This window comes from Mchenga conophoros, linkage group LG1 (genome assembly GCF_057382185.1).
Source record: "Mchenga conophoros isolate Kocher_MC1m ecotype Shallow Benthic linkage group LG1, M_conophoros_male_GT1.1, whole genome shotgun sequence".
Classification (NCBI taxonomy): Eukaryota; Metazoa; Chordata; class Actinopteri; order Cichliformes; family Cichlidae; genus Mchenga; species Mchenga conophoros.
Genome location: NC_140526.1, coordinates 42,027,890 through 42,039,932, shown reverse-complemented (window position 1 = coordinate 42,039,932; position 12,043 = coordinate 42,027,890). Strand labels below are relative to the sequence as shown.

Genomic DNA, 12,043 nt, shown 5'->3' with positions numbered 1-12,043 from the left:
TCAATCCTACACTGCATCTCTGAACATCGTTTTTCCAGTATTTCCTTTTCTCTTTGCAGTTCAGGAGTTTCATCACAAAGTTCTAGCAATGCTAGATTCCTTCTCTCAAAGTCCTGGATAATACGTTTTTCTTCTTCCTGCTGCTTTTTTTCTTCAAGAAGCTCTTTATTTTTGCGCTTTATTTGACCAAACCTGACTATCAGATTGTTGTACAATTTCCGTGTGGCTTTGAGTTTGTCCTTCATTTGTATTTCCTTTTCTCTTTTCAGTTGAAGTGTTTCCTCATATTCTTTATTATAAAATTCTTGCAATTCTAGATGCCTTCTCTCAAAGTCCTGGATAATATGTTTTTCTTCTTCCTGTTGCTTTTTCTCTTCAAGAAGCTCTTTATTTTTGCGCTTTGTTTCACCACACTTGACTTTCAGATCGTTGTACAATTTCTGCATGGCTTTGAGTTTGTCCTGCATTTGTATTTCCTGTTCAGTCTTCTGTTGGTGGATTTTTTCAATTGTTTTCTCCGCTGCATTGAGCTTTCCTCGAAGCACCTGATTCTGTTTCTCAATGTTTTGGAGATCCCACTGTATCTCCTCAATAGTAGCTTTCTTTCCTTGAAGCTGGGCAGATGTTTCTTTTAATTCAGCACTCTGTGTTCCTGATGAAAGAAAACGAGAAAAAATCTTCTCTCGTCCTTCACCAAACTTCACTCCCGAGCCCTCGTTGATCATTTTTATATCAGGCTGGCGTTGCTGTTTTTCTTCCAGGTCTTTATTTCGTGCTTCCAGTTGTCTGCACTTTTCCACTAGTTGAAGCTTCTCTTCTTCAATTTGTTTAATTTTGTAATGTAGGTCAGATTTTTCCTTCTGACTTTCCTGTAATGTTCTTAGGACTGATAAGACACCATCCGTGGTAATTTCTCCTGAAGAGATTGGCCGCACAATTTCTCCTGGAGAGATTGGCCGCACAATTTCTCCTGGAGAGATTGGCTGGCCAGAACACAAAGGACAGGCAGCATAATCTTTTTGTCTTTGTTGGCCTTTTCGTGGAGGCATGTTGGAGCCTGTGCACAGTGACTCTGAAAAGGCTTAGAAATATTTCCAAATGGATCTCTGGTCGAACGTTTGAAGGCTGTGAACAAACTGATTAATTGCTGCTTCTGACCCCTATTTATAGACTTCAGATCAAAGGCAACATAGTCCTTGTGACATCATCACTCCGTAAGCCAATCAGATTGTCACATGACATTTTAGAATGGGGATGTTTTGTTTTAAATTGTTTTCAAATTTAACTTTAGTGTTTCTTAGTTTAAGACCAGTTGGGCCAACACCCTCCTCCCCCCCGCCCCATTTAGTTGATTCACATATTAATTGCCACAAACATGTGTCAATAATAAATTTTATGATAAATGTTTTTTCATTATCCTACTTTTATAAAAGGAAACATTATTTAAAGCAGCGGTCTCCAACCTTTTTTGCGCCACGGACCGGTTTATACCCGACAATATTTTCACGGACCGGCCTTTAAGGTGTCGCGGATACATACAACAAAATAAAACCAGTACCGGTACCAAAAAACAGATTTATTCATAACACACGTGAAAAGACCAGGAAAACCGAGTTAACGATAAAAACGATAACAAAATAACGCTGAAAACCGATGTGGAGCAGGGAAATTTTACTGCTATTGTTAAATAATTATCATCATTACCATTGCATTAATAATATAATCTTCGGTGGTAAAATTCGGTGGTCTGACGGGCAGACATGAATTCCAGTAGTCGAAGTGAGTGGGCATAAGCCGGCTTATCCAAAGGTAAGGCACTACCTGTTGAATTATTTCCAAAGTGTGCCAAATTGGACATGATAAAATTTAAGTCTACTCACTGAAATTACTGGTGGATGTCTGTTTTGATTTTGATGAAAAATCTCATGAGTAGAAGCAGTAGAGTCTGCTAAGAAGAAAGAAATGAAAGCAGTTAGAGTCTGCTAGGAAAAGTTTAAATACTGGGTTAAAGTCCCGGTTGGTCATTAGGTCAGACCTTTGTTGGTCATTTTGTGGGTTAGAGTCCCCATTGTCCATCAGGGTAGATCTGCCTCAGTTACACTGCAAAAACTTAAAATCTTACCAAGTATATTTGTCTTATTTCAAGTCAAAATATCTAATCACACTTAAAATAAGCCATAATCCGCTAAAGAGTAACGTTTCAGTGAGATATAGGAACTTGTTTTTAGACAGTGCATCTTGGATATCTTGTTAAGTGAAAAACTCTTGAAAACATATTGTTTTGAGTCATATCTCACACGAAACAAGCTTTTTTGGCATTTCATAAACGTTTTAAGCTGCTGTGTTATTTGTAAAAGATTTATCATCTTGTTTCAAGAAATAGACCTAACTTGAATCAGGACATCAAATCTACTTTATTGAGAACTGCAGGTTAATATCATGCCCAACATTACATTATTATGAGTCTTAGTATCTTAAGCACAGTGTATTTATCAGTCAAACCATATCAATGTGACATTGAAAAAGAGGCAAAACACTGAAATTGTTTCCCTCTCAGTTGTGTTGCACTGAACAGATTGCGCCAAAAGTAAAATAAAAAGTAAATAGAACAATTTTTTTGCCAGTCTTTAAAAACCTTATTTCAGCCCACATATTCACAAAAGAATAATGTTTGATGATGTCAGTTAGATCATACTTCACTGGAATGTACTTGCTGTTATTAAAGTTTACATAGTGGTACGCTGTATAATCAACAAGATTTCCAGCATCCACAAAAATATTTGCCTGAGCTAGACAGGGAACTTCTACCTCATAAGCTAAATATTGATCATTCCACCCAACTGTAGAGAGAGGCTGGCATTCAAAACAATACACAGATGCATTTACAATATAGATGTTTTTAACAAGTGCAAACTCTGGAGCATCATTTATGACATCAGAAATAACCAAAGATTTTTCACATGAATGTATATTTCCATGTAGCATAATCCACTGTACAGAAACTACATGTTCAACTTGCTCAATGAAGTCTTTAATCTTGCCTTCTACATAATGAACATTTTTCACCTCTTTGGCTGGAACCATGTCGACTTCACTTGAAAAAATGGGATGTTTCTCATGCACGTTCTGACTACATTCATAAAGTTGGTTGTGCTTCACAAGAGATTTATAAATATTCTTAAAACTACTTTTCAGAGCCCACTGCTTGAAGAAACAATGTTTTGACTCAAAACGCATACACATATGCCTCACTGTAGGACCAAGAGCCTTAATCTGAGAAGGAAGATGCAGTAAATAATGCTGTTTAGGTATAATATTTTAATCTGGAAACAGTTGTTTGAAATGTTTTAAATGCTGCTCTATTAAAAGCTTCAATCTGGAGAGAATTGAGACAGCAATAATAGGTGAAAACAGAATTTTTATGATCTCTAACATGTTACGTAGCATTTGTGTGTAATGATTTTCTCCAATTTTGTCCATAAGAAATGGAAGGATCTTCAACAAAACCAGCATCTGCCCAGCTGACTGTTTCAATTTATTGTCATTTGATGAAAGCGTACTGACAGATATGGGGCAAGGCTTATCCCTCACATCAACAGGAGAATAAGGGAAACACAAAATTGCACTATTGAATGAATCTTAGTTCATTTGCCCTGAAAGCACAAGATTCTTTAAAACACATTTGATTTCATATGGGGCAACGCCTTCAAGGATAACATGCATGATGTCTTGCGGGGTTTGATTGATTATATCAACGTGAGGAGAGTCTGTTAACTTGCTTCTCCTGTTTATACCATACGTTATTTTTAGTTTGTCTTTCAGAAAGTCCGTACTTGCCTTCTCAATGTCATTACATTGCCTGTTATGACTGGCCATGGTCCTTTTAACAAAAAAAATCTTCATTAAATTTTTCCTGCATGTCTTCAAAGTGGCATTCGCAGTGCCTGCATTTACTGTAGGCAAAACCCACTCCTTCCTTAAATCCAGCCACTTCATGCTGAGCTAGAGTGTCTCCACACACAGATATGAGTGCCCCATGAATTGTCCTCTCACCCCTTGCAGTGACAACTTGGACACCATCACACAGCTCAATTAAGTCACGGTTAATCCTCTCAAATATCTCATCTATACCACAACGGGAAAGATCTTTTGATTTTACCATGGCAAGCAGACGAATAGCAGGAAGTCTTGATCTGTACTTAGGGCTGATGTTACCTAAGGTGTAATAAATCAATAACAGCTTGTTCTTGTTTGCCCTAGATCCAAGAGGATTGCATAGTTCAATTTCATCTGTATATAAAATCAACTGTAATGCTGTAGGGACTTTAATAAACAGTGGGTGCCACTTAAAAATGTCTCCATCAATGAAATCATGAAGAAAGCCATCCTTGCATGGCTTTGGCCTCTCATCAATCATTGCAAGCATTCTTGGATGTGATAGCAGCTGCTCCAAACTTTTCAACAACGGTATGTAATGAAAACAATGGTCTTTAATGGCAAGAACCCTGGAGTCTCCACGCTTCGAATAACAGACTGTTTGTTTTGTGACAATAATCTCTGGTTCAACTGGTTTTAACAGTTCTTTGATGGTCTTGTCCTGCAAATGGGTGGAAGCAATTTGAGTGAAAGGGTCAACAAACTGGTCAAATACCCCCACTGCATCACTCTTTAGTTGATCCAGGTCCCCAGAATGTCTCTCAATCATGTCACTCATTTGTTGTTTTAAGTGCTCCAATAATACGGCCTGATATTGCTGGATTCCACTCACGAAGTGGTTAACAGCTCTCTGTGGAAGAGGAAAAACAAAGGAAAAAACCTTAATTACAAAATTCATATGAAAACACAGTCAACATGCAAACTCACAGACACAATTTTTGAAAAAGGAAACCTTCAGTTACATAAAGTTAGTGCGATGCAATGAGCAAAATAAGTTACCCCCACCACCCAATTTTTTTTGTAAAGAATAATATTGCCTTATGCAACGTTAAAACCTTGTAGTCACTTAATTATAATGCATTTTGAGGAATCGGATCATAGGTGGAAATGCAAATTGAAAATTTGTGTTGTGTGTATTATGTTGTCTCTATTCTTAGCTCATGCTAAGGAAATATAGTGATAGGCAGATTTTGGATGCAACATACATGTCTATTTCCATATATAGTGGGGGAGTGAGATCTGAGTGGTCACCCATGAAGTACATGGAGACACATTCGAATGTCAGGTGTTTCACTCACATACCTAAAGCTGTCCATTTATGACATCTTGAATGATCTATTCAAGATGCCAGGTCTGAACAGTGCCCAAGTTATAGCTTGAGCACTGTTCAGCATAAGTTAAGCATATTGCTTTTAGGTTCTCTAACAATGAAATACAATTCAATGGAAAATTAATGGCATAAATTACCTGTGTCAGTCGATGGGTTTCCTTGGCTTGAAGAAGAAATGCAGTTGCATGTTTATAAATGTCAAGATTCAGGTGACCCTCTCCATCTTCTTGAAATCCACTCTGAAACAGAATAACAAAAACATATCTATTAAAACAGAAATAAATAATTGCATTGATAGGTAGCAATCACCAAACAATATTGCATTCATTAGTTAGCTAGATTCATGCCCATAAGGTACAAGGTAGATGTATTTTTACTGACTGATGTCTTTAATTTGAGCTTTTAAAATGACAACTAAAATGACAAAGCAGTACTTGATAATAGATTAATAAGACTAGCAAAGCACATGGAGAGTTCAGTACAGTATAGTTTAAATTCCTTGATCATGCCTGATCACCCCCAAAATTGAATTACTTGTTTATTGGCCCATTTGTGACATTTCCTGAAAATTTAAAATCTGTCCATAACTTTGAGTTATTTTGCTAACAGTCAGACAAATGCCACCAAAAACATAACCTCCTGAGTTACTAAGAAAAAAAGGTAAAGAAAAGAAAAACAAAAGATAGTTTTAGAAAAGAAAAGTAACAGTTAATGTTGTCAGTAGTCTTACTGTTACTTCAGAAATGCAAATAGTTATTTATAACTGATTACTCATTTAAAAAAATATACAAAATAACTTACTGATTGGTTTGTATGAAAGTAATTAGTTATGTCAGTTATTTACTGTCGGACAAGTTACTGACAATTTGAAATATGTTATATTTAGTAGTTTCACCTTTAAAAAAAAAAAGACCAATACTGACAATAAAAGTTATATTGACTTTAATGCTCTTATTAATGTGAAGATGAGTATTTTTTTTTTGTGTGTTTAAAATTTTTTTGACAGTAACTCTGAACAAATCATGTAATTTTGGTTTGCTTTGCCTAATAGTCATTCTCTTAGGCTACATCCACACGTACCCGGGTATTTTTGAAAACGCAGATTTCTCTATGCGTTTGCACCTTTCGTCCACACGTAAACGGCGTTTTTGGTCACTGAAAACGGAGATTTTTAAAAACTCCGGCCAGGGTGGATATTTTCTAAAACTCCGTTTTTGCATTTATGTGTGGACAGAAAAATGGAGAAAACGCAGCGTCAAAGGTGTGCTCATTTTTTGACGTCACACTGTGCGCCACGTTATTGTTTCGGTGAAATGAATTTCTACAATACTGTTACTGTTACTTCTACTCTCTGCACTGTTTAAATGCTTACATATACACACAGTTACTGTCCCTCCACACATACCACTTGCTTCTGCTTCTATGCCCCAGCTTTGTTTACTTTTTCCCACCGAGGCTTCTAGACTTCTGATTGGCCAACATTTCTGCACGGTTAGGAATCTAGCGCCACCTGCTGCTTTGGCATGTTCATAGCAGCGTTTTCCTTCATTTCTGCGTTTATGTGTGGACGGGATTATTTTTTAAAACGAAAACGGAAAATCTCTGTTTTCAAAAATACCCGTGTACGTGTGGACATGGCTTAAGTTGACCTTGAACACATATGTAAACATGATAGTGACCTATTCAGTTAGCTGACTGGCTTTTACCAGCTGATTTCAACATGTATTTCAACAATATATCAACTTTTTTTAAACTAATAGGACTTTCTGCAAAGTCTGGATGCATTCACCGGAGCGAACGAACGGATGACTGAAAAAAAACCAGTCTGACAAGACTGCAGCTTTGCGTTTCTGCCACAGCTCTCATTTACGTTTCAGGTGAGTTACTTAATTTAGCGAAACAACTAGTTCGACACTCATCACTGTTAAAATAAAAGTACAACATGAGTCTGTCAAAAACAACACATTTAATGGACGTACTTGGATCAGCCAAAGTAAATGCTAACATTATGTTACAGCTTCTGCAGCTCGCTTCTCTGGCTTTTGTTAAAATAACTTACCGTTGGTGCGGAGATGCTTGAGCCCTCGTCAGTTACTGAAGAACTGGCGTTAGTTTACTGGTGTCAAGCCAGCCTCCAGTTTATTTTACGTTCCCTGTGTATTCAAAGTATTACGGGAATGGATGTGGAAACCGGATTTCAAAATAAAAGCCAACTTCGAGTGAATTAACAGATATGTTAAGAACATAATAACATATAATTTAGGCTTTTTTTTTTTTTTACAAACTCTAATGTTACATCTATATGACACAGCCTTGTACCCTAATTGTGCCCTGTCACTATCAAGGCCATCTTATTTTGGATTTCAAAGTAAAAGCCCTGTGAATCTTCATTTTTGAACTACTCTTTCAATGAATTCATAATGCTCTTAAAAGCAAAAGTCGTATTTCCAAATACTATTTGAACTTTGTATCAACACTTTCCAACCGCAGTCTTTTTCACAGTAATACCATATCAAATAAATTCTTTCTGATTTTGCTTTTCATAGTAATGGCCCTTTGAAATTGCCGATATTTGACTTAATCTCCTAACGATTCAAAATGCTCTAAAATGAAAACTTCTTGTTTCCACAGGATAATTTCACTTTAGATCAACAGTATACAACCCCACAGTGATACAATATCAATATCAAGTCATTCTGATTTTGCTTTCAAAAATAAAAGCCTTTTCAAATTGTCCATAATTGACCTAACTTTCAGTGATTTCAAAATGCTCTAAAATGGAAAATTCCTGTTTCCACAGGATAATTTCACTTTAGATCAACAGTATACAACCCCGCAGTGATACAATATCAATATCAAGTCAAGTAGGTCAAGAGTGTGTCCTCTATTATGTGTGGCCTCTGTTACATGCTGAGTCAGCCCAAAGTTGCCCAGAGTGTTACTCAGGTCTTTAGTCCCTTTGTCCTGAGGGTTGTCCACATGAATGTTAAAATCCCCAGCAATAATTACACAGTCGAAATCAACACAGATCACAGACAGCAGTTCACTGAGGTCATTAAAAAAGTCTGTGCAGTATTTGGGAGGCCTGTAAACATTAAGAAACACAACTTTGGATGGGGCCTTCAGCTGTAAAGCCACATATTCAAAAGCCTGAAAACTTCCAGGAGATAGCTGCTTACATTGAAATGATTCATTAAATAAGACAGCAACCCCTCCTCCTCTCCTGCTCACCCTGACCTCACTGATAAAACTGTAGTTAGGAGGGGTCGTCTCGATGAGAACAGCTCCACTGTTACTTTGGTCCAACCAAGTTTCAGTTAGAAACATAAAATCAAGGCTGTGCTCAGTGATTAAATCATTAATTAAAAATGTTTTCCCAGCTAGAGATCTAATGTTTAATAAAGCCAACTTAAGTGTTTTAGAGGTATTACTTGTCCCCTCGTGTTTGGGAGCAGTCTGTGGCACACAAGGTATGTTTACTATGTTTAAAGATCTTTTAGAGTGCAGCTCTCTGTGTTTTGACCAGGCCACATGTCTCCTGTCACCTAAAAGTACAGAGATTTTAAAACCTTCTAGTAAACAGGGTCCCAGCTTCTCCTGGGAAAAGTCATCACTGCCATAATCCTCACAGCCTGGACCCTTCACACATCAGACTGCGGAGACAGAGCATGAAGGTGGTAAGGAGGAACTAAGGGGGGCGAGGCTGGGCAATGTGACTTCGATTGCTCTGTTGAGGGTGGGGCTCGATGGCGAACCTTTGGCTGCTCTGGTGGGGGGTTTATGGGGGACAAAAAGGGATTGGGCCGGGGGGTAGATCTGGGCCCAGCATTGACCCGCTCCATCATCTCCTCAGTGAATTTCAGGTGTGGGGAGGAGGGAGAAAGGGAGGGGGAGGAGGGTGATGGCCTGTCAGGGGTTTGGGGGACTGGGGAAGGTCGTGGTCCCTTGTCCTGGTCGTTGGTGTTGTTGAGAGAGTTGGAGGCAAATAGGGACCCCTCTTCTTGCCTCAGATGTCTCTCCTTTCTGAGGCTCTTCCCGGGTGGGGGCAGATGGAGCTCCTCCTCAAGGTTTCTGCTGGGCTTTGTCTGTTCTTGGAGTACTGTTTGTTCCTCTTTATGAGATAACTCCTCGTTTATCTCAGCCTTGGCACCAAGCACAGATGGATGACGTATGGAATAAAACAAGTTGGAGGTGAACAGTTTCACCCCTGACTTGTTAAAATTAAATCCATTTGCTTTAAACAGATGCCTGCGTTCCCAAAAAATATTAAAGTTGTTGATAAAATGCACCGAGTGGTCAGTACATGCTGATATAAGCCATTTATTCAGTGCAAACAACGACTTTAGTGTTCTTACCGCACATCCTTTGTACATCCTTTACAGCAGAGTCACCCACAATCAGAGTTTCAGGCCTAGCCTTTAGCTTTCCTGTGGCCTTTTACTTTTCAACAGATTTTCAGACCTTATTTCGCTGCTTTTAGATGGATGGTTGTCCGATATCGATCCAGGGTCCTTTGATAGTGGAGCAAATCTGTTCTGCAGTTTCACATTCAGTTGTTTTGGAGGTTTGTTGCTAACCTTCCTATTCACGGTTGTCCAGTCCTGTTTCCTCTCGTATACAGGGGTAGAAGAGCTTCTCTGTCTCGTAGGAAGTGAAGGCCAGTCGGTTTCAGAGATTTCAGCTCGCTGTGCCCTGCCTGTGGTACGTCCTCCCCCTTCCAGGAGACGTGATTTATGTCTTGGTTTTGCACCAAGACAGTCCAAGGGGGGATTATCACTTGAGGATTTATAATAATGCACAGAGTCTACTTTCTTGGTCATGTTATCTGTGCTCCTTAGCTGTGTACTAGCTTGCTCATCGCCATTGTTTTGAGTCAAAGGCAAGGTTGTTTCATTTCCACACAGTCCATTTACCTCCACGTTTACTTCTAAGCGATGAATTTTTGTCTCCAGTACTGCAATCTTCTGCAGGAGGCTGTGGTAGTCATCTGTGGAGAGGGAAGGCATCTTGTTGCTAGTTAGCCTAGCGGTTAGCACCTTTCCAGGCTATTGAGGCTGTTCGGTGCCCAGACGCTGTAATCAGGCTTCAGCTGTGTCTAGGCCACAGACACACGGAGCGCTGAAGATAAGGTAACTATAAAAATGTTGCTGTTTCTGTTAAGAACACTTTAATCCTAATGATCTATAAGTGTCCAGAAGCTATCGCAGGTAAGCTCATATAGAAAAAAGGGAAAAAAATCAGCATAAAAATCAATAAAAATCAATAAAAGAAGCAAAGCATTTAAAGAGCAAAGAGAGGAAGTGTCCACACTCACAAAAGGGGGAGGAGCAAGATGTCTGCTATACTGATATGTGAAATATTCCTTTATTGGGTGAGAAAATCAGACCATGTCACAACTGCTTTAAGTCACACAGAATAGATATCAGAGCCTTAAACAGGCTGACTTCTGCTAAATGGGTCAAACTGGGCAGAAAGTCTACAAACACATAACATCCTTATAGAATATGATGTGACACTATAGATCAACTTAGCTCAGAATATATAAAGCATATAAACAGTTACAGCAATATGATGCAACACACACAGCAGTGCTACTGATCCAAAATACTCAAAGCTTCATAGAACTGAAACAAACATTTATTTTAGCTCCATCCTGCTGCTGATACAGACTTTAGGTTTCTGAACATTGAACTTGTTGCTGCCTTTCATGCTGTGTAGCTTGAAGGCCCTGAGTACTTTCTCCCACACTGGAAACACTGGGATGATCACATTATTTTAACATTACCTAATTTTTACCTAATAATTTTTTTAAAAAACTTTTCTAGCAATCCTTCACAAACAGGGAGCAGATTGTCTAGCATCTTTCTTTCAGCTTAACGAGTGAACCGTCAGCTCGTTGAAACAAACGTTGAAGTCTGATTGGCTCGACACCACCGAACAGAGGCAGCAATATAACATAGCTAACATTAACAGTGCAGTGAATCCTGCTTGTGCCGTGATGTTCAGGACTGCAAACCGAGCAGCATCACTGACTTTCAGCTTGTTGTGTTTGTGGATATATGACTGACTTTAATTATCCATAAAATCATCACATCTCTGTAAGATAAAGGTCGACTATTGAACGGTATATATTTTAAAGGCTTTAAAACAAAGTTGATGCTGAAAGTAATGTTTTAAGGTTCTTCATTATTAAACATTAAACGTTTCAGCCAACCAGCACTGCTTTGGGATATTGCATGGCATAATCCACCAGAACTAATATAAAGCAATATCCACGTGCACTCCGGTGAAATGGCCTGATGAGGTCCTTGACAATGCGTTCAAATGGGACCTCCATTAATAGTAATTCAATTCAATTTTATTTATATAGCGCCAAATCACAACATAAGTCGCCTCAAGGCGCTTCATAGATACAGAGAAAAACCCAACAATCATATGACCCCCTATGAGCAAGCACTTTGGCAACAGTGGGAAGGAAAAACTCCCTTTTAACAGGAAGAAACCTCCAGCAGAACCAGGCTCAGGGAGGGGCGGGGCCAGCTGCTGCGACCGGTTGGGGTGAGAGAAGGAAGACAGGATAAAGACATGCTGTGGAAGAGAGACAGAGGTTAATAACAGATATGATTCAATGCAGAGAGGTCTGTTAATACATAGTGAGTGAGAAAGGTGACTGGAAAGGAAAAACTCAATGCATCATGGGAGTCCCCCGGCAGCCTACACCTACTGCAGCATAACTAAGGGAGGATTCAGGATCACCTGGTCCAGCCCTAACTATAT

At 38.8% G+C, this 12,043-nt stretch overlaps 1 protein-coding gene across 2 annotated transcripts; it reads right to left on the bottom strand.

Moving 5' to 3' along the window:
• Window positions 1-2,395: 2,395 nt before the first annotated feature.
• Window positions 2,396-10,697, bottom strand: LOC146583898 (uncharacterized). 2 transcript variants are annotated; one of them, XR_014892996.1, is made up of 3 exons: window positions 7,326-9,047; window positions 5,404-5,505; window positions 2,396-4,786 (listed from the first exon to the last, which is right to left on the bottom strand). XR_014892996.1 is itself a non-coding variant. In XM_085278842.1 (3 exons), the coding sequence occupies exons 1-3, from the start codon at window positions 9,637-9,639 to the stop codon at window positions 3,884-3,886; spliced, it is 1,023 nt and encodes a 340-aa protein (XP_085134968.1). In that variant the 5' UTR covers window positions 9,640-10,697; the 3' UTR covers window positions 2,396-3,883. The 2 variants fall into 2 exon arrangements, 1 of the variants encoding a protein (XP_085134968.1); XM_085278842.1 differs by lacking the exon at window positions 7,326-9,047 and adding an exon at window positions 9,622-10,697.
• Window positions 10,698-12,043: the final 1,346 nt, after the last annotated feature.

Coding starts and splice junctions, on each gene's coding strand:
- LOC146583898 (XM_085278842.1), bottom strand. Junction 4,787..5,403: donor AAACCCATCGACTGACACAG/GTAATTTATGCC, acceptor CCTCTTCCACAG/AGAGCTGTTAACCACTTCGT.